Source organism: Doryrhamphus excisus, chromosome 15, assembly GCF_030265055.1.
Source record: "Doryrhamphus excisus isolate RoL2022-K1 chromosome 15, RoL_Dexc_1.0, whole genome shotgun sequence".
Lineage (NCBI taxonomy): Eukaryota > Metazoa > Chordata > Actinopteri > Syngnathiformes > Syngnathidae > Doryrhamphus > Doryrhamphus excisus.
The window spans coordinates 1,905,868-1,931,471 of record NC_080480.1 but is presented as its reverse complement, the minus strand read 5'-3'; the positions used below and the strand labels follow the sequence as shown (position 1 = coordinate 1,931,471).

The 25,604-nt window shown below is 43.0% G+C and overlaps 4 protein-coding genes across 7 annotated transcripts in view; all 4 read right to left on the bottom strand.

The window, feature by feature from the left end:
- Positions 1-8,688, bottom strand: part of LOC131102729 (myosin-10) — a 57,792-nt gene extending 49,104 nt beyond the window's left edge. For 2 of the 3 annotated variants that reach the window (XM_058048224.1, XM_058048226.1), the window contains exons 1-3: positions 8,316-8,688; positions 6,239-6,616; positions 1,227-1,383 (exon numbers count right to left, since the gene is read on the bottom strand). In XM_058048224.1, the coding sequence (XP_057904207.1) occupies positions 1,227-1,383; positions 6,239-6,583 (502 nt within the window). In that variant the 5' untranslated portion in view covers positions 6,584-6,616; positions 8,316-8,688. Of the gene's footprint in view, positions 1-1,226; positions 1,384-6,238; positions 6,617-7,714; positions 8,272-8,315 lie in introns of those variants that run through there. The other variant, XM_058048225.1, reaches the window with a different exon arrangement.
- Positions 8,689-9,100: 412 nt separating this feature from the next.
- On the bottom strand, positions 9,101-16,950 carry ddx47 (DEAD (Asp-Glu-Ala-Asp) box polypeptide 47). The gene is made up of 12 exons (XM_058048234.1): positions 16,782-16,950; positions 16,542-16,635; positions 16,135-16,323; positions 15,972-16,043; positions 14,323-14,441; positions 14,183-14,254; positions 13,973-14,089; positions 12,755-12,901; positions 12,544-12,681; positions 12,400-12,470; positions 9,802-9,931; positions 9,101-9,588 (listed from the first exon to the last, which is right to left on the bottom strand). Exons 1-12 carry the CDS (start codon positions 16,914-16,916, stop codon positions 9,421-9,423), a joined length of 1,452 nt encoding a protein of 483 aa, XP_057904217.1. The 5' UTR covers positions 16,917-16,950; the 3' UTR covers positions 9,101-9,420.
- Positions 16,951-17,216: 266 nt separating this feature from the next.
- On the bottom strand, positions 17,217-22,565 carry LOC131102732 (WW domain-binding protein 11). 2 transcript variants are annotated; one of them, XM_058048231.1, is made up of 12 exons: positions 22,374-22,565; positions 21,867-21,952; positions 21,734-21,765; positions 21,550-21,643; positions 21,248-21,444; positions 20,952-21,085; positions 20,391-20,548; positions 20,113-20,313; positions 19,788-19,913; positions 18,631-18,900; positions 18,358-18,540; positions 17,217-18,155 (listed from the first exon to the last, which is right to left on the bottom strand). In XM_058048231.1, exons 2-12 carry the CDS (start codon positions 21,928-21,930, stop codon positions 17,545-17,547), a joined length of 2,070 nt encoding a protein of 689 aa, XP_057904214.1. In that variant the 5' UTR covers positions 21,931-21,952; positions 22,374-22,565; the 3' UTR covers positions 17,217-17,544. The 2 variants fall into 2 exon arrangements, with proteins under 2 accessions (XP_057904214.1, XP_057904216.1); XM_058048233.1 differs by having other exon boundaries at positions 20,149-20,313.
- A 1,114-nt stretch (positions 22,566-23,679) lies between these two features.
- bglap (bone gamma-carboxyglutamate (gla) protein) lies at positions 23,680-24,529 on the bottom strand. Its single transcript, XM_058049695.1, has 4 exons — positions 24,472-24,529; positions 24,073-24,297; positions 23,865-23,949; positions 23,680-23,782 (listed from the first exon to the last, which is right to left on the bottom strand). The coding sequence occupies exons 1-4, from the start codon at positions 24,527-24,529 to the stop codon at positions 23,680-23,682; spliced, it is 471 nt and encodes a 156-aa protein (XP_057905678.1).
- Positions 24,530-25,604: the final 1,075 nt, after the last annotated feature.

Here is a 25,604-nt window from a genome sequence, read left to right as displayed (position 1 = left end):
ACGCTGCGGACGTGTGACCAGGTCACAATGTGACAAACGGAAAGCAAACAGGGGTTGAACTGAGGCCTTTTACAACGGGTTCCGTTCTAAAAAAAACGACGATTGATGCTGAAAACGTCTGAAGATGAAAATGGACGTGTATGTTTTTTCACTGTTCTGTATAAAAACATGGCTGTCACAACCGATACAACAGTGGTGGAACTCCAGCACGGTGTACAGTTATTATTAGTTCCATATGTTCACTGACCGGATAAAAACACAAACAAATGCCCACAAACACGGATATTTTCCACAAATGTTCAGTGTCTCCATCCACGTGATCAACCAAACCTAAATTGCAGAAACACCAAATCAATTCTTACCATAGGAAATAATGTAAATCCAAGTAATCCATTAAAGTATTAACATATAATAATAATTATGGGCCTGAAATTAGCGTAAAAATGTGATATCGGTATCAGATTTTTCACGAAAATTGAAAAACGATTTTAAAAAATGTGTCCATTCCACCACAGGAGATATGTCATGATACATATCTCGGTATCGGAAATCGAGAAACAATATCGGACATCCCTGGTCACTAAGCGTCGGCAAAAGCGTTCATTTCAGTGAACCGGATCATCCGGTTCATTCAGTACAAAGATCCGTTCATTTGGTTCATTCCGGTGATTTCGGTCAATTGGTCGTTAGCCTGTGATCCCCCCCCCCTCCCGTGCATGGACCTGGTCAGCCGTGACTAATGGTGTGTCGGTCATGAACGAACGGGTCAAAAGAACGAGTTCTTTTTTTTGTGAACGGAATGAACGAGGTCAGTGATTGACAGTGTCGGTCAATCTCTCGGTCTCGGTCTTTCAGTCAGCTAACCCCCACCCTAAGCCACACAGAGCGAGGGTCTGCAAAAGGAACGATGAACTGACTCTCCAGCCAATCAAAAAAAAACAACTGAACGGACTGAACGGGTATTTTAGGGGCGGTGACCTCGTTCATTCCGTTCACAAATAAGAACTAGTTCTTTTGACCCGTTCGTTCATGACTGAGGAACCACTACTGGTGGGCCTTCCGGAACGGATTAATGACGCTAACTGCTAATAGCTAATAGCTAAAGTCACAGCCTCTTTGACCTTGCAACCTCTTTCTTCCATAGCCAAAAAAATAATAATCTAAATACAACCCTGAAAGCGTCACTCATACAGCAAGAACATCCCGACACAAAACACAAGTCGTACCTTGGAGCATACACCGGTATGCCGACTCCGAGATGGCGTAGATGTGAGGCGGCATCTCGTGCCTCTTCTTCCCTCGGTACATCTCAATGATGTTCTCCGAGTAGATGGGCAGGTTCTTGTAGGGGTTGATGACCACACAGAACAAGCCGGAATACGTCTGCGGTTGGAAATACGCGACATACACAAAAGATTAGAAATTACAAAATACAAATTACAATTACAAAATACAAAGACACAAACCGGTCTAACTCAAGTAATTCATGTCATAAGTAATTACTTACTAAAAAAATTTTTAGTAAAAAATTACTAAAAAAAAAACTACGGATGTGCATGATAATCGGGTACAGATCATAACATGCATCCGATTACTTTTACAATCAGTAACTGTTACATTTGATCACTTCCTGCTTTCCATAATGCATTTTAAGGTTTTTTTTTTTTGTTTTTTTTTTAAATAATGTACCTCGTACCGAAGTACGAGGTGACATGACCATACAATGACATAATGGGTACCATAGAATTGTGTTTGATTGTGTGGTAGTAATGGTTCAATTGCTGGAATGTTCTCCCCGTGCATGCGTGGGTTTTCTCCGGGTACTCCGGTTTCCTCCCACATTCCAAAAACATGCTAGGTTAATTAGCGACTCCAAATTGTCCATAGGTATGAATGTGAGTGTGAATGGTTGTTTGTCTATATGTGCACTGTGATTGGCTGGCGACCAGTCTAGGGTGTACCCCGCCTTACGCCCGAAGACAGCTGGGATAGGCTCCAGCACCCCCCGCGACCCTCGTGAGGAAAAGCGGTAGAAAATGAATGAATGAATGAGTTTATCATTCTTAAAAAAAAATTGTATTTTTCGTTGTTGGAAATAGTATCAGGAATTATGACCATGACTACTAAGCTACTAAGTTACAGTTTCCTGTATAATTTAGCAAATACCTCAGAGTTTTTTTGCAGTACAATAGAGAAGAATACTACATGTCTAAAACACTAGCACGGCACAAATAACTCAACACCGTGCCGAACCCCATCCAGGAAAGGGAAGGTGATATTTCCACTGTGAAATCAGATCCAGGGGTAGGAGATCCCGTGGCCTCCTAACAGCTGAGCACCACACAGGCGACAGTGAACGCAACAGCCGACCCCATCTGCCATCTCCGGCGGCGGGGAAATGGAATACGCCGCTCTCCGCTGCCGCGATGGCCTTGCCTTCACGTGGCTAATCTGTGTGTGTGGCGTACGAGCAACCTTGACCGTTTCCTTGACAGCAGCGCTCCGCTACGCACGTCATAACACCGAGAGCGAACAGACACCGCAGAGCGACCTTTGACATGATGGGCTGTAGGTCGACTCGTATCGACTGCACCTTAGCGGATGGCGTGCCGTATCTTGCTGCACGTGTTTCAAAATGAGAACATGCGAGCACGGCATTTGTTCGTCTTCATTATCTGCAGAAGAGGAGAACCATAACGACCAACCGATTATGATTATGTCATTGGTCATATCACCTCGTACTTCGGTACGTGACAAAAATACAATAAAATTTAAAAAAATATATTAAGAAAGCAGGAAGTGAACAAATGTAACAGTTACTGATTGTAAAAGTACCAGATGGAGGGGTAGGATTTAATAAGCTTTGCTTCTTCCTACTCCTTTTGGACATGTGGAACTGTGAACTTATTATGGGATGCACTCAATTGTAATCTGATGTATGTTCAAATGAAATAAAACTATTAAAAAAATGTTGTTGTTTTTTTATTTTAAAAAAAAATTATAAAAAAAATAAAATAAAATTATATTAGGAAAGCAGGAAGTGAACAAATGTAACAGTTACTGATCGTAAAAGTACCAGATAGAGGGGTAGGATTTAATAAGCTTTGCTTCTTCCTACTCCTTTTGGACATATGGAACCGGGAACTGATTATGGGATGCGCTCAATTGTAATCTGATGCATGTTCAAATGAAATTAAACTATTTTATAAAATGTTTTTTTTTTTATTAAAAAAATTAAATTATATTAGGAAAGCAGGAAGTGAACAAATGTAACAGTTACTGATTGTAAAATTACCAGATGGTGGGGTAGGATTTAATAAGCTTTGCTTCTTCCTACTCCTTTTGGACATGTGGAACTGGGAACTGATTATGGGATGCACTCAGTTGTAATCTGATGCATGTTCAAATAGATAAATAAAAGCATTACCATTACCATTATGCACAAGTAAATAGTATTGTTTATATTGTTTATGACACGGATGGGGGTGTGGGGGGGGGTAAGGAACTGAGATGGAGAGGACGCGGACAATGACGGGCAAGCTAACGCGGACGGCAGCAGCAAAGCAGACGGACAGTATGACCATCTTTTGGAAGAATGCTGATGCTTTCTGACAGCTGTGGCTTATCTTTCCATACAAAGGCCCGCTTGTATCCAACGCTGGTGTGGTCAAGCCCCAGTGTGGGGGCTCTGATTAGCCCATGACGCACACCACCTCGTCGAAATAAATCCTGGCAATCAAGCGTGCGGTCGCCCTAAACGCTACGACAACGGCCCGGCTCCCTAATTGAGGACGCAAATATGGAAGCCTTCAACTAAATTCTAAGTCCTCCGCATGGGGAAGGGCTTCAGGGGGGGCATTACAGCATGTCTGCAGTAGATGTAGCTGAACTTTAAGGGGGTAAGCTAAACAACCGATCTGGGAAATGTTCTTCCTGTCAAAAAAAAAAAAAAAAAAAATCCCACTTAGTGAGACACATGTTTGCAATTTCGTCTTCGGCAAAAGGCAAATTAACAACCTCCAAAGCTGAACCTGAGCCATGACGAAGCACAGACCCTGCCACCGTGGTGTCGGGGAGAACGTGAGGAACCCACAAGAGAATTACATTCAGAGATGACGCACATTTGCCATATTGCTTATGTGGTTCTTCGCCGTGAGCCATCACTTCTGCGAGCGAACCTCAAACTCTATCTGCATTAATGGCTTCCTGTCCCGGGGGAGAGATGGTGAGTTTTGTGGCGGCTTGTTTACGTCGATGTCTTATAAAATGTCTGCGGCGAGGTGCAGGACACGCAAAGGGGTTTGCGTGTCCTGCGTGTGCCGCTGGCACCTCCGAGTTTGGGGGTCTGGGGCTGGCGGGGTGCGTGCCTGGCTGGAGAGCGTTGAGGCGTACGCGGGTGTTAAGTGGTCAAAATGCGTGCCTGTTGGCAGGTCTGTTGGTGACTCTCCAGGAGGGTGGGGGGGGGGGGGGCGCTTATGTGATAATAAAGTTCTTTTTCCTAATCCCTTCACAAAGATCAGGTCTGAGAGTCCTGGTTTATGGTTTACGACGACTGGATACGAAAATACTGTGATAAAAATAACTTTATTATTATTGATGTAGTTTGCAGGGGCATAGAACTCCAAAGTATTTGACCATGTGATCGCTGCAGCAACAGGAAGTGGATGTAATTTGCTACCTCCGAGGCAACGTATCGATACTTAGGATACTTAGACACCATCATGGGAGGACGGAGGACCCTGCAACCATCACGCGGGGAGACGACCACTCTGCCACCCGAGCCATGCCGCCCCAAACTGACAACTGTGCATGTTACGTAACACCCTGTGCAGCCCCTCGTCCCGACTCCATGTCTCCATCGGCGAATGAATAAATGTGCGCTAAAAATGGAATTTCCCACATGGGGGACCGGTAGATGTTGTTATTGATGTTGATGCTTTAGGTAGAGCTTGGTAGAGTTCCATAGAGGGTGGATAAAGGGCAGTTGCATCACTATAAGTACATTTACATTTGAAATAAACTGAAATAAATCCCGCTCGTGACCCACTTTTGGGTCCCCCACCCACCAGTTGGTATACACCGTTCAACAAAACGACATGACATCATGTTTAAGTCATGTGTTGACGCTTCTTAGCTAACCTTTAACGCCTATTTTTGATTATTTTCCCATTCCAAAAACATGCTAGGCTAATTAGCGACTCCAAATTGTCCATAGGTATGAATGTGAGTGTGAATGGTTGTTTGTCTATATGTGCCCTGTGATTGGCTGGCCACCAGTCCAAGGGTGTACCCCGCCTCTCGCCCCGGAGACAGCTGGGATAGGCTCCAGCATCCCCCCACGACCCTTGTGAGGATAAGCGGTAGAAAATGAAAGAATGAATGAGTTCTCCTCCTATTTTGTGTGGAAGTGGTAACTTTTTGGCTTCTTATTTTGTCTTTCCCCACCCTCGATCATCTCTGTGTGGAGTTTGCATGTTCTCCACCAGTCCAGGGTGTACCAAAGACAGCTGGGATAGGCTCCAGCACCCCCCCACCCTAGAGGGTGGATAAAGGGCAGCTGCATCACTATACATTACATTTACATTTGAAATAAATCCCACCCGTGCCCCACCAGTTGGTGTACACTGTTCAACAATCTCATGCCCCCCCAAAACGACATGACATCATGTTTAAGTCATGTGTTGACGCTTCTTAGCTAACCTTTAACGCCTATTTTTGATTATTTCCCCGTTCCAAAAACATGCTAGGTTAATTAGCGACTCCAAATTGTCCATAGGTATGAATGTGAGTGTGAATGGTTGTTTGTCTATATGTGCCCTGTGATTGGCTGGCAGAAAATGACTGAATGAATGAGATTCGTGACAATGTAACTGCTATTTCACTGCTAGCAGAATAAACCGAGATTGTAAACAGCGTCAGTAGAGATTTCTCCTGGTGGTTTCTGAATGAGGTTCTCTCAGGTGACAACCAACCCACATTCTATTCCTGGAAACTGGGTCATGATTTCAACTAGAACATAAAAAAAAAAACAGCTCCATCGAAAGCGAGTTTGAAGTGAAGTATTTGTACGGGACACAGATGTGAGGAAGTTCAACGACCCACCCGGTCCCAAATAATAGATGTAGCTATTACACAATACAGAGCTAAAGGTTAACAGCGGTGTGCGTGATCCAAAATTGGTACGTATGAGATGACGCCATGTTTACATGTCAATCATTGCCATGCTGAAGCTACTCACATAGATGAGTCCGGAGTAGTAACGGTCCTTCAGGTTGTGCAGCACCGACGCCTCATTCAGGCAGGTGAGCTCCGCCATGTCTTCCACCTTGCTAAACTTGGGCGGATTCATCTTCTGGATGTCGTCCTTGTTGACGGACACCTTTTTGCCATTCTCCGCCAGCTCCACCAGAACCTCCTCGCCACGCTCCTCGCGGATACTGGCCCCCTCGAAGCCGTGGCGCTCAGAGGGGACCCACACCAGCTTCTTGGCTGTCCAGTCGGCCTGTGTGGCCGGGTTGTAGACCACAGCGCGGTCCACAAACAGGTACCGCTCCGGGTCCTCCTGACCGCTTCGATGGGACATCTTGTCTTGGGTTCACGACAGCAATATGGCCACCTAGAAGACACAAAGGGACAGAAACAGGTTTACATTTCATACGTAGGGACCGCCCACATCATGATTACTGACCCAAGAGTCAGTTGTTTTTTTTTTACGCTTCTTAGCTAACCTTTAACGCCTATTTTTGATTATTTCCCCATTCCAAAAACATGCTAGGTTAATTGGCAACTACAAATTGACCATGTGAATGGTTGTTTGTCTATATGTGCCCTGTGATTGGCTGGCCACCAGTCCAGGGTGTACCCCGCCTCTCGCCCGAAGACAGCTGGGATAGGCTCCAGCACCCCCGCGACCCTCATGAGGATAAGCGGTAGAAAACGAATGAATGAATAAATCCAGTCCGTGACCCACTTTTGGGTCCGCCACCCACCAGTTGGTGTACACTGTTCAACAATCTCATGCCCCCCCAAAACGACATGACATCATGTTTAAGTCATGTGTTGACGCTTCTTAGCTAACCTTTAACGCCTATTTTTGATTATTTTCCCATTCCAAAAACATGCTAGGTTAATTAGCGACTCCAAATTGTCCATAGGTATGAATGCGAGTGTGAATGGTTGTTTGTCTATATGTGCCCTGTGATTGGCTGGCGACCAGTCCAGGGTGTACCCCGCCTCTCGCACCGAAGACAGCTGGGATAGGCTCCAGCACCCCCGCGACCCTCATGAGGATAAGCGGTAGAAAATGAATGAATGAATAAATCCAGTCCGTGACCCACTTTTGGGTCCCCCACCCACCAGTTGGTGTACACTGTTCAACAATCTCATGCCCCCCAAAACGACATGTTTAAGTCATGTGTTGACGCTTCTTAGCTAACATTTAACGCCTATTTTTGATTATTTTCCCATTGCAAAAACATGCTAGGTTAATTGGCGACTATGAATGTGAGTGTGAATGGTTGTTTGTCTATATGTGCCCTGTGATTGGCTGGCCACCAGTCCAGGGTGTACAACGCCTCTCGCCCAAAGACAACTGGGATAGGCTCCAGCACCCTCGTGAGGAAAAAGCAGTAGAAAATGAATGAATGAAAAACATTTAGCTTTAAATCCAAAACACGCTGCCATGGAGATTAGCTAAAAAGTTGTCATCACTTACCTCAACAGTACTGCGCCGATGTGTGTCATGACATTGCGCATAGTGCGTAACTGCGCCGCTCTGCAGAGCAACGGACGGGACGCGGCGACGTCGACATTTTTGTATTATTATATCTTTAAATAATTTTGAGAAATGTGGTCATTATATAGATTATCCTCCCACACACACACACACACGGAACACTCACTGGTGGCACACTGCTCATTACTGTTACAGCTTACGTAACAAACCGTAAAGTCGCTGAAACAAATTTATGCGACAATAAACCTGCACAAATGTCAGACTATTTTAGGTTATTCACAAAGTATTAAAAACAATTCTTTATCAGTGGTAAATAACATTGTAACGATGCTACCTGTCCGGTTTCACCCAAAGTGCACTCGGGCAGCTAGCTTAAATTGCTAATTATAGAGCAGGCTGGGTTTAGCTCATTAACAACAGTCTGGGAGAAAAACAGACAACAAATAACACAAAAAAAACGTAAACAAGTTGAAAGTAAGTTAGGAAAAAGGACCGAGAGCACACCCCCACTCGGTCGTGACTGGCACCCGAACTACCCCGTCATCGTCATCAATGTTCGGCCGGTGAATTCCGAACTCACCTGGTGTCGTTGATCGAGTCGGGTCCGGTCCGGTTCACCACCCAAGTCGGCTCTCCCGCTGATGCGCAGCCTCTGTGCAACGGTCTGCTCCACGCACACAATGGAGATGCAGGCATGTGTTTGGGCTCTGGTATGCACCACCGAGGCAGGGCTGCTGCCTCCACACTGGGGCCCCTCCTAGACCCAAAACATTAGACCTCTCCACAGCCCCCGCCTACTGTGGACACCTCACTCACGCAGTATTAAACACGCATTCACTTTAGACGCTGCATAGGCTCCTGTTTGATGTTTAGCCTATACACTACTGATGTGCTAGTCATGAACGAGTCGATCAAAACTTTTTTTGTTAAAAACTGAATCGGGTCCTTACCGCTAGCTAATAAAAAGAAACCAGATAACAGGTCAGGGTGCGATTGCTTCGAATGTGTTACTGCGCATGTGCTGTCACGGGTGACACGGGCGAGAATTATTACCCGATTCACAAAAATTTGTGCTCATGCCGTTCGGTGACGGCTGCCTCAAATACCCGATTCACACACTTGTTGCTCAAGTGCGACTTTCTGACAAGTTACGCCAGTGAATCGAGTACTTGAGCGAGTTCAATTCGAGTCAGTACAAAGGAATCGAGTTCCCCCAATGCTAATGCATACACCCACTAAATCATGTGTGTCCTTTATAATTGGATGGACAGGTCACGAGAGAGTTAGCACAGCATAGCGTTGACTACAGTGCTTAAATTATGAACTAATTTAATAATACTACATTTAAAAGAGTAATGTAAAGTGTTAATAACCATAATATGTTTATTTTGGCTGGAAAAAAGTTGGACAGTCCTGCACCATATGAAGAAAATGTGTGGTTTCGAAGCTTAAGCCCATTCATTAAAAAAATACCGGTCTCAAGCGAGCAACAGCTCCCTCTTGTGTCTGAAAGAAATGCAACACTTGGAAGTACAACCGGCAGAATTTTACTACAAAATGGGAAAATATGGGTTACAACGCCACAAAAGCGTGTAATTAAATAATCATGACCTTCTGGTTGTTATGGTATCAAAAACTAGAGATTGGATGTTGTGGTTATGTACAGTCTGTTACAGTCGGTCATCTCAGCGTCCGCCTCTCCAGGCGGCGCCGCCTCTCTTCTTCCCGCCTCCTCGTCCCGCTCCCGAGCCTCCTTTCACCTTCTTCCTCACACCGCTCGCTTGCTCTGTATCATCCTCATCTGCATCCCGGTCTCTGGGTCTTTTCCTTTTTTCCCCTTGCTCCTTCATTTCCTGAAGAAATACGATTGAATGAAAAATATAAGAACCACTTCCCAAGACGATGCGGTTCTTTTTTTCGAGAAACCCCAACAACGGTTACGTAAAAAAATCTGCCTCTTCAGCTCTCGTGTTGGATTACATGAGTAGGACAGCAGGGCATCATCACAATGGTCAGCCGAAACTAAATGCATGCCCCTGCAAGATTACGCAATAATGCTGACTCACCAGCCTGGCAAATCTCTGGGCCTCGCTGACCCTCTCCACCAACATCATCACCTCCTCCTCATGGGTGGGAAAGGCAGGAAGTTTCTTTCCGATCAGGGTTTCAATTCTCTGGAACAGCTCCACGTCGTACCTTCGACAAAAAAAAAAAAAACACACGTCACTTAAAACGACGACAAAAATATACAACAATGGCATCGGTTTTAAGTTCACGCCCCCGAAATGGCTGACTTACGTAACGTGTTTTTCTCCATCTGTGCATATTTTAGTTATGATTCTAGGTTCTAATATGGATGCCTTAACACATGGCAGAACATATGCATATCATAACTGGGTATTATGGGAACTACATTTGCATGTAAACAAGAGGTCAAAATGCATGTCTTTTTAAAATATCCATATTTGTGTAGACATAGACACATGTAGTATTCCACACCGGTCACTAGGTGTCAGTAATGTTACTGTAATGTTCTGTGAGATATACAGTAAACCTCGGATATATCGGACTCGGATATATCGGAAATTCGCTCACAACGGACAGATAAAAAAAAGAACCAATTTTTCTGTAATGCATTTCCAATAAAAATTCATTGCATATATCGGATTTTTTATAACGGATTTCGCCTATTTCGGACAAAATCTCCAGTCCCGTTCCAATGCATTTCCATTAAATTTCCCTCGCATATATCGGATGGCCGCATCATGGCGCTCCGATTCGCCGAATCGTGACAGGCCGCTATACGACGTCATTTGCAGCGTTTGCAGCGTTGCCTGCGCGTCCGGGTAGATTGAAAACATAGTCAAGGAAGTGCCTTTTTTATAACGGATAAAATCCGATTTACGCATATACCGGATATAAATCCCATATATGCGTAAAACGGACATTTTCCGGTATACGCATATAACGGATTTCGCTTATATCGGACAAAACCAGTGGGAACAATTGAATCCGATATATCCGAGGTTTACTGTACAAGCACCAGGCTTGATCGCCGGAACAACAGGATTTTATTGCAGGATCAATATTGAATGATCTCGCAACAGATGCAATAATTCCTAACATGGCCGAGTGTTGCGATCGTAACCCACGCCGAGTTGAAACTAGGGACCGACCGATATGTTTTTTGGGGGGCCGATGCCGATATCGATTTTGCTTGGGCCGATATCTGCTTTTGCTCCCTCAATTTACATGAAAAAAATGACGATATCAAATATTCCAGGTCTCAAGTTTAAACAAATATTTATGGAAATGTAAACACAGAACGCAGTCGGATTCAGCTTTCTTAAACACACATTTAAACGGCATTATCAACTTTAAAAGGAATAAAACATTTCTGTTGTAGTTTAAGCTTTGTGTTAAGGCAACACAAAGCTGCCCGGCAGATGCCTGTCTGAAAATAATGCAGCGGAAAAAAAATACATCGGCGAACCCACGCGCATATCTGCCGATACCGATTCAAGTAAAGAACGCAAAAATCGGCCCGATGTATCAATCGATCTTTAGCTGAAACTGAACTCCCGACATCACTTCCTGTCCGCCCAACACTCTGCTCCCCTACACACGAGCCTTATTTATGTCTCAGATGGCTTATAATGTCTATTATTTTGGGTAATACGAGTGTAAAGGTGACTATAGGGGTGTTGTTTCATGTCTCGAGGGCTGTAATAGTGCTCAAAACTATTATTTATCAGGCTGTAAACAGGTTTTCTATGCTCTAACTAATATGACATTTATGAATAGAAATATCAAGTACAAGTCTGGAACCAATTTACCGCAATAAACAAGAGATTACCGTATTTTCCGCACTATAAGGCGCACCTAAAATCTGATTTTTTTAAAAAAAGCTGACTATGCGCCTTATAATCCGGTGCGCCTTATATATGGATCAATATTGAGCCGCGACAGGTCTCGCAACTTACGGTAAGCAGCCACCGACTCAATTTTTCCCGTAGAAGAAGAAGTGCGCTGTGCATACCAGGAAATATTAAACGATTCACTTTCATTTGTGCGTTTGTATAAAGACCCTGAAATGGCTCCTATTAAGAGACACGCTTACAACGCAGAGTTTAAACTCAAGGCGATCAGTCACGCAGTAGAACACGGAAATAGAGCAGCAGCAAGAGAGTTTAACATTAATGAATCGATGGTGCGGAAGTGGAGGAAGCATGAGGATGAGCTGCGCCAAGTAAAGAAGACTAAACAAAGTTTCCATGGCAATAAAGCGAGATGGCTTTACCTCAGAGAAAATAATAAAACAGCTGTTTATTCATTTTGGGAGTGAATGGAGTTGTGGAAAGCTTGTTTGTTATCTATTAATAAAGTTTGACTGACCTATCTGACTGTTTTGTTGACATTCCCTTTAGCGCGGCACCATCTAATGGTTGCATAACGTAACTACAGCCTCTACTGTAGCGCCTTATAATGCGGTGCGCCTTATGTATGGAAAAAGTTTTAAAATATATCATTCATTGAAGGTGCGCCTTATAACACGGTGCGCCGTATAGTGCGGAAAATACGGTACTAAGCAAAGGGTAGCAAGGTTAGCAGGAGAAATGGTCATTACAGAAGGCAGTTGGTGAACATAAATAAGAAGTTCTTACTGGGTGACGAACGTGATGGACTTTCCCGATCTCCCCGCTCTGGCTGTGCGCCCCACTCTGTGAATGTAGTCCTGCGTGGAACCAACGGATGATGAAGAACTAGACCAGATCAGCTAAACTACCAGCAGCAGTAAATAAAGGTACCTTGGAGTGCGTGGGGATGTCGTAGTTGATGACGCAATCAACGTGCGGAATGTCGAGTCCTCTGGACGCCACGTCGGTTGCCAGCAGCACTGACCGCGACTTGGACTTGAACTTGTTCAGAGCTCCCAGACGCTTATTCTAAATGTGCCGTAAGTCAGAATAAAATAAGACATCGACATGACAACACAATTGGCGAGTCGGTCAGCTGTACCTGACTCATCTGGCCGTGAAGCGGGATGGCGGTGATGCCGAGGTTTCGCAATAAGAGCGCCACCCGCTGTGCGCTGTTGCAGGTGCTGCAGAAAATGATGAAGGAGTTTCCAGCCAGCTCGTTGAGGATGGACACCAGGTAACAGTCCTGCCACACACAACGCAGAAGACTTTTTTTTTTCCCTTTATTTGGGCAAATATGTGAATCATTACAGTGCATTTCTTACATCAATCAAAATATAACTTTCCATTATTTACATTTGTATTCAACTATCTGATCCCAAGCCCAAAAGGAGTAGGCTGAAGCAAAAGCTTATAAATGCCTACCCCTTTTTGCAGGATATAATCATGTTCATGCCACTGTCTTGTTTCCCCTGTTGTTATTTTCATTGTAATATTCATTCATTCATTCATTTTCTACCGCTTATCCTCACGAGGGTCGCGGGGGTGCTGGAGCCTATCCCAGCTGTCTTCGGGCGAGAGGCGGGGTACACCCTGGACTGGTCGCCAGCCAATCACAGGGCACATATAGACAAACAACCATTCACACTCACATTCATACCTATGGACAATTTGGAGTCGCTAATTAACCTAGCATGTTTTTTTGGAATGTGGGAGGAAACCGGAGTACCCGGAGAAAACCCACGCATGCACGGGGAGAACATGCAAACTCCACACAGAGATGGCCGAGGGTGGGGACCGAACCCTGGTCTCCTAGCTGTGAGGTCTGCGCACTAACCACCAGACCGCCGTGCCGCTCATTGTAATATTATTATTATTATCATTATTATCATTATTGTTATAATCTTTATCATTATTACCATCATTATAATCATCATTAATATTACCATTTTCATCATTATAGTTAAAATTTTTGTGATTTTTTTATTTTTAATTATTTAATTTTACAGACTTCATTGCTTCTTGTAGAGTGTAGAGATTTCATCTGTTATTTTCTGAAATCCGCAGTCTTTGTGTGTCAATTTATTAGCCCACTTTTTTTGTGACATTTACTTATTTTCTGTATTGCATGTGTCTAATCTTATGCATTTAAAAAACAAGAATTTGAGACTGTGTCTGGACAGGTGACCAACCCAAACATCAGTTTCTTCTTGTTAAACCCTACCTGAGGTTTTTAGACGTGTTTATTAGTTTAAAGTAAATGCTTTCCGGAGGCAGCGACGGAAAAAAACGAAATGTGTATCCAAAAGTGTGCTACCTTGTACTTGGATGGTATGAAGATGTAATACTGCTGTAGTTTATCTACTGTGGAGTACTTGGTAGAAACGGCACACTTGACTGGATCTTTCAGAGCGGCCCGTTCCAGTTTCTGGACCTGTACACAAATCAAATGGACGGTCGGTGTAAAGACAAGTCGTATTTATGCAGCAGAAAAAAAAACAAAAAAACGATAAAACACCATCATTACCTTTTTGGTCATGGTTGCAGAGAACAAGAAGGTGTGTCTCTCCCTGGGAATGACTTTTAGGATTTTATCCACCTGGTCGTAAGCATTATTAAAAATCGTGACTCGAGGAAGTAAAACATACCATAATTTCCACGACTCACCTCGGTCTCAAAGTCCATATTAAGGATTCTATCCGCTTCATCCATGACAAGAAACTTCACTGCTCGCAATGAGAAGCCCTTTGTGTTCTCCAAGTGGTCTATTAATCGACCCGGTGTGGCTGCAAACACATAACACAGATAATGTAATACAGTACAGTAAACCTCGGATATATCGGATTCAATTGTTCCCACTGGTTTTGTCCGATATAAGCGAAATCCGTTATATGCGTATACCGGAAAATGTCAGTTTTACGCATATATCGGATTTATATCCGGTATATGCGTAAATGGGATTTTATCCGTTATAAAAAGGCACTTCCTTGACTATGTTTCCAATGTACCTGGACGCGCAGGCAACGCTGCAAACGCTGCAAATGACGTCGTATAGCGGCCTGTCACGATTCGGCGAATCGGAGCGCCACGATGCGGCCATCCGATATATGCGAGGGAAATTTCATGGAAATGCATTGGAACGGGACTGGAGATTTTGTCCGAAATAGACGAAATCCGTTATAAAAAAAATCCGATATATGCAATGAATTTTTATTGGAAATGCATTACAGAAAAATCGGTTCTTTTTTATCTGTCCATTGTGAGCGAATTTCCGATATATCCGAGTCCGATATATCCGAGGTTTACTGTAATTCCTAATTTATAGCTTTATTTGATTTATTTCCATAAAGTATGATTCCCTGTTACCTGTTGACAAACTTCCAAACATATTTAACATGATTAGAGCCCTCTAGACATGAAATAACACCCCTATAATCACCTGTATTACACAGGATAAGATTAATTCATAAGATTTGTGCTTGTTTGCTGTAAATCAAACAAAATCAACTTTATTAGTCCTGCAAAGACGTGCAACACAAAGTGAATAAAAACAATTACTACAATTAAAAAGGAAAAACAATTACTAAGAAAGCCCCCCCCTCCGACCCTCCATACTAGACACACACACACACAATCACACAGGTCCAGCACCCGGGCCCCACGACTCCGACAGACAGGCGGACCCCTACATCAAAGGGAGGAACCCCCAGCCGGCCGGGTCGAAGGGACCCAAGGATGGCACCCCCCCTCAACAGAACCGACACAGCCCCCAGTGTGGAGGATCCCCCCCCTGAGGAAACACTGGAGTTAAAAGCTAAAGACTAGGAGCTTAAAATAGGACTTAAAAAGATAAAAACGTAAGAAAAGTTTAAAAATATTAGTTAAAAGCCTGATTAAAAAGGCGTCTCTTTAATCTTTTTTTTTTTTTTTTTATCAACAGTCTCCACAGCCCTGAGGTTCTCCGGCAGGCTCTTCCACAGGTGGGGGGGGGCCATAGTGGCTAAATCCTGCCTCACCGTGGGTTTTGGTAGTGTTAAAAGGCCAGTGCCGGAGGGCCGCAGGGTCCGCGGGGGTTGATATGGTAAAAGCAGATCAGATAAATAAGAAGGTGCAAGGCCGTTAAGACATTTAAAAACCAGTAAGAGAATCTTAAAATGTATTCAGGTACTAAAGGGGGGTCAGTAGAGGACAGACAGGACGTAACGTCAGGCTTTCAGCTTAACCCCATGTTAGGAATTACTACTAACCAGTGTCGGACATTACATGTCATCACAAGCTATCATTCGTATGTTCAGTACCGGTAATTATCGTCTTACCAATAACGATGTGGGGTTTTTTGGCCAACACCAAAGACTGGGACATCATGTCAATCCCTCCAACCACGACAGCTACAACGGAAATTAAAGAAAAAAAACGATCAGATCACAGATCATCCTCTGCATTGTTGCGCTCCAACCGTCATTTTAACAGGCTACGTACCACACTTGACACCGATGCTCGAACCCAGGGCTTCAAACTGCTCGGAGATCTGAAACGCCAACTCCCTAGTGGGAGTGAGGACAAGCGTGTGGAGCCGTTGAGGTGATGCCAGCAGTGACTGGAGGATGGGGAGAGCAAAGGCGCCGGTTTTTCCTGAGCCGGTCTCTGCCAGGCCAATAACGTCCTTTCCTTCACAAGGATATTGTAAACCAAAAAAAGGTACATTAGGGTGACTGTCACTATGTAAAATAATAGTACAATAACAATGTCCATGATAATAGCTAGGCCATAATACAAAACTCGAATATACCTACAGAATATTATGCTGCTACATGACATTTGTATAAATCTAAGCTAGTAGCATTAGCATTTACGGTTAGCTAAGAGTAGATGTTTTGGGCTCTTACCTTGCAAAGCCACCGGTATAGCTTCAACCTGAATCTTTGTTGGACTCTTCCATCCCAGTTGATCACAGGCTTCACAAAGAACGTCCGTGACACCCTATTAACAATTTTGCACAACAATTGCTGTCGTTTGTTTAAAAAAAACAACTTCAGAATGCTATTTAAACTGATTTATACACAATGTTTACGTATTAGGTTACGTGAAATGGTCGTCGTTGTTTGTTTGGTTTGAGGCAAACCTACCAAATCTTTGAAGGTTTTTATTGTCTCTTGGGTTTCACCGTTGTTGTCGTCGTTGCTGTTATCATCGTCACTACTCGAATCTCCATGTTGTTCAGGTGTAGCTAGCTTGGAGCTTTTCTTACCGACGTCCGCCATGCTTTTTTTTTTTTTTGCCCAACGTGCCTCGTGTGTTCTGCAGTGCGCAGATGCGGAAACGCGTCACGCTGAAATCCCGGAGCTTCATGGGAAATTGTGTTTTTAAGCGAACTCGCCACGTGAACCATAAAAACAGATTTTTGTATTGTAAATTTTAACGTAAATGTAACACATTGCATTTAGAATGTGTTTTAATTGTGGTATTATCGAAAAGTAAGCTATTTTATTTTTATGAGACAATTTGTGTTGTTTTTGTTATGTATGTGTGTATATTTATATGTATATAATCACATTCAAGCATGAGGTCTTGACATGTTTATTATGATGCAGATCAAACGGACAAAGCTTAAAAAAAACATGAGTTTTTTCATTTCTATCGGACAAATCATACTCAACAAATACAATGGGTGAAAAAAGTATTGAGAAAAAAACTCAACCAATGTCTCAGACAATATAATATTTATATATTGGACAGATTCAATTTGTTCTACTAGAGTATAGTATATTCCAGATTAAATGAAAACAAATTGTTGAGCCCATTTTAGCTTTTCTGGTGTCCTAAAGACAAATGGATCTAGGAAGGCATTGGACAATACTACCAAAATTGACAAAAACGTAGTTTCAGTTCTCAGAGGAGCCCCTCCATCTCCCTCATAAAGGCTTCATACACCTGGTCCTTGGTCTTCATACTGGGCTGAGGCGCAGCGCCAATTTGAGCTGGGTGAGACATGCCCATGGCGGCAGCCGAGTGCTGTTTCAACCCGTGGCTTCCCATGCCGTCATCTCCCCTCCTCCCTCCGCCGCCACCTTTCTCCAGCGGGCCAACCGCCGGCCCCGGCATGGCGCCGCTCTTGTCCCTTCGCACTCTCAACGCGGTGGGCACGAACCTCGTGACCTCCGCTTTGGGATTGATGATTTGTGGTTTGGCGGAGATGGTGGCCCCCGCGCCGGAGACTGAAGTGATGTTTGCTCTTTTTTCAATGGTGGCGGCGTGGAGGTGACTAGCAGCGGCGGTCCCTGGTGGAGGCGGCATTTGCATGACGCTGGAGCGCATGGACATGGAAGGAGGCGGCATGCTGCTCTGGGAGCCATCTTGGCCGGATCCGGGGCCTTTTTGCCGTTGGACAATGCTGGGAGGAGCGCTAAGAACGTTGTTGCTGAGAGGTGGGGGAAAGAGGGCATGAGGGGGCCCCATGGGACGGGCGGGCCCTCCTGCTCTTGGGGGTGGTGGAGGGATACCTGCAAGGAAAAGCGGGACATGTGTATTTGTATGCATATACTTATATTTGTGATAAATGTCTTTTTACGTGGAAATACTTTAAAACAACAATAATGGCTGTATTAATAATAATAATAATAATAATAATATTGAGTGAAAATTCTGCCAGCAAAATGGCTCCGAAACCCTCATACATGCACAATTCTGCACCCATAAGCTTACCAGGAGGTCCTGGGGGTGGGAGTCTGGGTGGGGGTCCACGTGGTGGGGGGCCTGGTGGAAGGCCAGGAGGGGGACCGGGTGGTGGACCAGGGGGACGGCCTGGTGGAGGTCCAGGGGGTAGAAGACGAGGTATTGGACCTCGCATGCCAGGTAAAACTGGAGGCCTCAAGAACGGAGGAGCTCCTAAAGACAACAGAAGACGGGTACAAAATAAATAAATGTCTGAAGATCACATTTACACATTTTACATTTTCATTTTAAATTCTACCATACCTGGCGGAGGACCAGGAGGTGGACCGGAAGGCGGACCCGGAGGCCTCATCGGTGGAGCCGGTGGAGGACCCATCGGTGGAGGCCCAGTCATCGGTGGACCTTGCAAGGGCGGGGGACCCTGCTGTCCAGCCGGGCCGCTTGCGGCTGGGAGACGCTGACCGAGAGACTGGTCCCCTGGTGGCCCCTTGTCTTCGACGTCTGAACCGTCCGAGTCGTCTGTGTACTCTTCCTCGACCTCTTCTTCCTCCTCATCGTCAGGAATGGACTGACCTGTTTTGTAACAAAAAGCATCCGGTGTGGTGTGTGTCATTCGATTTGTGTACCTCAAACTAGTGCCCTGCGGCCACATTTGGCCCGCGGGCCGTGTGTTGATATGAAAGTTTAATGTTAGTGCGGCCCCACGCAAGTTTGATATGGATGCTGTATGGTATCATGTACCCAGAAAAAATTATCATTAATCATTAATGTTCATGTTAAAGGTTAAATAACTGTTAATAGTTATCCTCCCTATCCGTGTGGAAGTGGTAAGTTTTTGGCTATTTAAGTTTAAAGGAAATAACTTGGAGGCTACCGTTTAGGTCGCTAGCTCTCTAGTTTGCGAGTTAGCATGTGTCTCAAGACCCTGCAGTTGCGCAATATGTTGTAAATAAAAAGAGTATAAATGTGACTATAGTCGTGTTTTGTCATGTCTACAGGGCTCTAATAATGCTTTGTTCATTTTAATGTGAAAAAAATAATTTGTCTACCCACCAACTATATGTGGTTTCTTAAGTTTTTATTATTTGCCATTTTATTATTATTATATTTATTTATTACTGATTGATTGATTTTCTTAATTCTTGATTTGTTTATTTATTTTTCATCTTATTTTGTGCAGAAAAATAAAAATTAGGATATTCGAGAATAGTGGAATGTTTTATCAGAGCTTTTATTGTAGAAAATCGGAACCAAAGCACTGAAAAAGTTTGTATTTTTTTCTGTTTTTAATAAATGTGTTTGGTTTTTTTTGGAAAACCTGATGCGGCCCAGCCTTGCCCAGACCCTAGCTCCAGTGGCCCCCCCAGGTAAATTGAGTTTGAGACCCCGATATAGATTTGAATATAGTATAAGTGTTAGTATAGTATAGGAAGATAAGTATGTTTGAAGATTGTACCCACCTGCCATCCTTAACATCATGGCCTGCAGAGGTGTAATGGCCTTTGTCTTCTTCACCAACCTCTTTTTCTTTTTCTTTCCATCACCGCCTGCGTCTGAGGGCATGTCTGCGAAACGTACGCTGCGGCCTAACGTGCAGCAGACAATCATCCACTTAGTGTCAGGACACAAATTACACGAGGAAGCGTTTGGACTGGTTGTATCACCAAGAAGAAAAATTATGCTTTTTGTTACTTTTGCCATAGCGCTACTTCTGTGACATTTAATTAGAAAAAAATCATTTAATAAAAAAATGGAAATAAACATGACAGAAGCTGAAACACTGACCAGCCTGCCTTTCACCTCTGTCCTCATCTCTTTCACCTCCTCTCTTTGGGTCACCGTCTTCATCCCGCTCTTCATCACTGTCCTCCTCAGAGTCGCTGTCGTCCTCATCCAGCTCGTCTCGGTCTCGGTCGCTCTCGCTGCCGCTGTCCTGATCTCTTCCGAACTCCGTTGCCGTCTTGTCCAAACCAGGAATTGAAGGTTCTATTGTAAATAACGCACACCCCCATTATTATTATTATTATCATTATCACGATGCTAAAGGTTCATTCACGTCTTACCCATTTCTGTGCCCCAGGGCCGTCGTGAAGGAATACCATACAGTGCCAAGACTTGCGGTGGTGGGGGACCAGGCGGTGGTCCAGGAGGTTTCTTCCCTGGAGGTAACCGTGGGACAGGTGGTAATGCTGCCAAATACGGGACAGGTAGAGGTCCTCTCCTAATAGACATATATAATAAATACCGTTTGGAGTAAATAAAACTGACGATTTAGCTTCATATGTTTCACCAACATTACAGTAACATTACTGACACCTAGTGACCAATGCAGATTACTACATATCATCACAGTGTCTTTGAATGCGTCCTCTGTGTGACTTATATTTGTATTTTAGTTCATTCAGCAATATTTATGCTAGAAAATGCTTAATTTAGGCCAAAATTACATGAATTTTGCTGAAATATGCATTTTCTTTTCTTTTTTTTTTACAAATAGGCCGTATTCAACCACAAAGCAGCCACAAACATTACTTTAGTCCTCAAACCATGCTCCCCCGTGGCTACTAGTATATTTAAAGGTTGTACATGTGTACATGTGTTGCATTTGGATATTTAAATCCTACCCAAAAACGGAGCCTTTCTTCAGTATGGAAGGAGGCTGAGCTCCTGGTAGAGGGATGTCCTGGATGTGGATATTTGAGGGTGCGTGAGGCATATCTGGCAAAGGAATACTATCGACCTCGACAGATTCCGCATTCTGGAAGTAGAAAAAAAGTCAACATTAACATTCATAACATTTGAATTTTTAATCAAAACTCGTCCAAGTTATTGCATGTGTAGATTGTTCATTATGGCATCCAAAGGTGGATTTTCACAAACTGCTGTGTTGTCGAAATAAAGAAGAGATACACAAACTGACCTTGACCGAATCGAAATAGAGCGCCAGCTGGCCCCGTTTTGTCTCATATTCCAATTCAAGTTTGCGCAGATCCTTGTAGGTTTCCGGATTCTCTCTCTCGTACAGACGAACAATGCGTTCAAACGTCTCCCGTAGTTTCTTCCTCTTATCCCTCAGCACCTTCTCATTCAACAAGGGCTGCTGGACCGGGTTGAACTCTGTCGGAAAGGTTGTAGTATTTTGGATTTTTCAGTTGTTATGAATGATGTCAACGATGTTAACGATGTCAGATGAAATAAAAACGAAGAAGCTCATCTTCTCACCCATTTCATCCAATTTCTCCATATCTCGGATGATCTGCCTGGGGTCTTTCATCTTCAGAACTGCGGCTCGCACCATCATTCTCTGCTTTTTATTCTAAGTAAAAAAAATTGATAATAGTAATCAAATAGAATGACATAATTTGTTTAATAAATAACTGGACAATACACAGGAAATAATGATTACCTTTTTCAACTCCCTTTTCCTGGCTTCTTTTCCTGAAAAGTAGGTTGAGTAAAAACAAACAGGGATTATTGTTCCATTCGAGGCATGATAACGCATGTAAGTGTTAATTTGCACAGTGCTGACAGGTACTTACTGGCCTGATCTGTGGGGTTCATGAACTTCCCACTCTTGGTGGAGGAGGTTGAACGTCTCCCCATGGTGACGATGTGTTCCTTTTACCTTAAGACATATTACATTCCAAACATGAGTTCACCTATAGTGTATATACTGTGTTGAAAAAAATATACACACAACGTGTTTACTTTTGGTATGTATGACAAAAAGCAACTCATCCTATACAAGAAAATAGGGTCTTAAATCAAAATAAATGTGAAAAAAAACAAACACCGTATAAGTCGATGTAGCAATTATGGTGCTTATAAATCTGTATAGCACTAGCACAAATGTTTATATTTGATACACCTTTACACAAACTTCACTGCCGAAGATAATAAAATATCTTGCATACATTGATTGTTTGTTGTTTAATCACCAGACAGACTTAATTCACCCAATAAAAGGAAAGTGGCCGTTAGCCGAAAAGCTAATATTAGCCAACACCGCGTTAGCTTCAACGTTGTATACAAAAACTCAACTGTACCTTATAAAGAGGAAAACCGTAAGGCGCCCACCACCTTGCAAGTACAAATGAGTTATCGAGGGTCACAGGCGATAGTGTACTTAAGCCATAAAACAGAAGCTAAATGCCCCCATGATTGAGTGACAAACACAACGACTTTCAGCTAGCCGCTTTGCTAGCTCGCCATGTTCGCAGCCGCGAGTAAGGGCGGAAGTCGATGCGTGACGTCATCAAAACGAGACACCAGTGGTACCATCCATTGCTTTTACATTTTTTTAAGTAAAATTATTATAAACCATGAAGTTGCTCCTTTAAAAACACATTTACCGAATACATATCACAAAATAAAACAACGTAGAGTTAAATATACATTTATTCACTTTAGGTTTCATGCAATCAGTTGTTTGTTTGTTATCCTTTTAGTCTGAATAGGAATTTGCGAGATAAAATAGCTTGAATTACAATAAGGAACAAAATATAATTCCACTTACAAAATGCACAACAAGGAGAACCTACTTAATCTTAACAATTTTTGATGTATGAGAGTGAAATAATTTTTGATTATGTCCTGTTACGTCTGAGTGCAGTGCAGATCAGTCTGCACTTCCGGAATAACAAACAAAAAACAGTACATATATTCATACCGTTTATTCTGTATATTTTTTATATATTTTCATATTTTTAATAGATGTGTCTGCACTTACTTCACCAAAATAAAAGTATGTGTTCGATCATACCTGGCAATAAACCATTTCTGATTCTGAGATGCTGTTACTATAGTGATGCAACGAGAAGTTGCAAGAAACACACAGCAGGGGGAGACATTTCTCTCTTTTCTATTATTAGGCTCCAGCAAATGATGCCTTCACGTTAAAATGAGCCGGTTGGATTTAAATAATCGTTTCTTCATGAACTATTTTTCATGCATTGCGAAACAGAGTCACCGAATAGAGTGACGGTGATGCTATATAAGATTACTTAGCTAATATTGTGTGTTTATTTATCACACATGAGGACAAATGACCAAGCACACACACATTGATTTTCATTATGTTTACTTCTTCATCACACTACTCTACAGGCTGACAGAGGTGATATAATCATATAGAAACTGTGTTGGTCTGTACAGGATGGAAAAATAATTCCACATGCCAGTGCTATTCCTCTCACTCTGCTCCCACACTGCACTGCCGGGCATGTTTTTTTTTGGGGGGGGGGGGTTCTTTGCCTAGAAAGAGGATTTGACCACAAGTAAGAAGGTGATATAAAAAGCAGTAAAAAGCAAAATGAAGTGATAATTGTGGACTCAATTATTGTGATTCGGCGTCTAATAAGGGACGGGGCCGTAGTAGGCGTTGTAGGCGGCGACGACTCCGGATGTGCCCATCATGTGCTCGCAAGCCAAGTTGGTCTCGCACACCTCTCTCAGGCTGCGTGGCGAAAAAAAAAAGGGACACATGGTATTATACACATACTATAGTAAGTGATGTGTAATTGCAGTGTGACTTATACTTCTCCACTTGGGTCAAGGTCAATTCTCGAGGAGCGGCCCTGGGTTGCACGACGGCGGCGGCCTGCCTCTGATCCACAAACACACCTGCACACAAAGTACAAGTCACTTTAGAAGGATTTTGGGGGTCATTTTGATATTTGATATTTAATTTCATACACCCCTGCATTAGACATATTCACATATTCACATTCAAAACGGTGACCTTACCGTGATGACCGTTGTCATAGTAACCGTTGTTGTGGTAGCCGTTGTCGCGGCGGCCGTTGTCGTAGTAGCCGTTGTCGCGGCGGCCGTTGTCGTAGTAGCCGTTGTCGCGGCGGCCGTTGTCGTAGTAGCCGTTGTCGCGGCGAGCGTAGCTGTCGTACAGGCGGTAGTTGTCACGACGACCGTTGTTGTTGTTGTTGTCGTCGTCACCCTGGGAATCCGTGGAGTCTGTGAAGTACAAGTATTTCTTTATAATAATAATAGTACAGTATGTATAATAAAGACCTTTTTGTTGCTTAAAAATGCTGAGTAATCACTTAGTTTAATAGACCGAATGTTATTTCTGAGAAAATCAGACCTCTAAAAAACGCATAAAGTCCATATTTATCCGGAGTCACTTACCTGAGGACAGACACATGACAGCCAGGGAGCAGAAAACCAAGATGGCCAAAGTCTTCATCTTGAGGTTTGAGGCCACGAGCAGGATTCAGGATATCAAGAGTCGTGTTGTGTCTTTTGTGTGAGAATGTATACATAGATAACTCCAACTTATATACGTGGCAGCTCACAATGTGATTGGTTAGGGAATCATGTATCACTCTCCAGATGCTGAAATTCCCACCTCCAAATGCATCATCTTGTTGAAAAAAAAAAAAAAAACACACACACACAATTTGTTTACTCTTAAACTCTTTCAGAAAATTGTAATTTGGTTTGAATTAAAGCAAATGTTATTTAAATATACAAGCCACATTGGTTTGGTTATTACAATAATACTTAGGAAAAAAATTGTTGGTTCGCTCCTCTATGCTCAATTAAGGTTTTTTAATATTTTTTTTTATTTATAGCATAAAATGAATAAACACCAAATGTGATTTTTCAATGGAAAAACAACCTTGAGCTTAATTTCAATGTCAACTTTGATGATGTGTTCAAGTTGCAATGTCATAGACCAGCCTGGAGAGGTCGGATGCTCACGGACTGATTATATGCCACACTTCAAGGTCACAAGGGGCACATGTATTTTTATTTTTGATGCACTAAAAACACATGAATGAGAATTTACCTAAAGAAAACAATTGTATTATTTCATATAAAGTGTTGCATCAACATTCACCAACATCAAATTGTTCAGTTTTTATATTAATACAACACTCAAATGTTTTTTTTTTTTAATGCTCGACTTGTTGCTTTTTTAGTCCGGATAAGATTCCGTACCAGTGGAATTATACAGGATGTAATTTAACAGTCTGGGTGGAAGTTGGCTGCATTTTGGGTGACAGACTTTGAGTTCAATTCCAGGACATCTTGATTGGCTCATTTGTGGTTTTTGTGGAAGTACAGAAAAAGAAATCATTAAAAAGTCTTGAAATGTGGAAATAACCGGGCTCTATTATTTCTTTAACTCGCAGCTTTTTGGGGCCCTTGCCCTACTTGACTTGAGACTGGACACCGGCCAATTCCACTCCCATTCACACCTGTGGACTATCTCGGCTTTTGAATGAGTGGGAAACACAAACCACCATGTTTGCCGT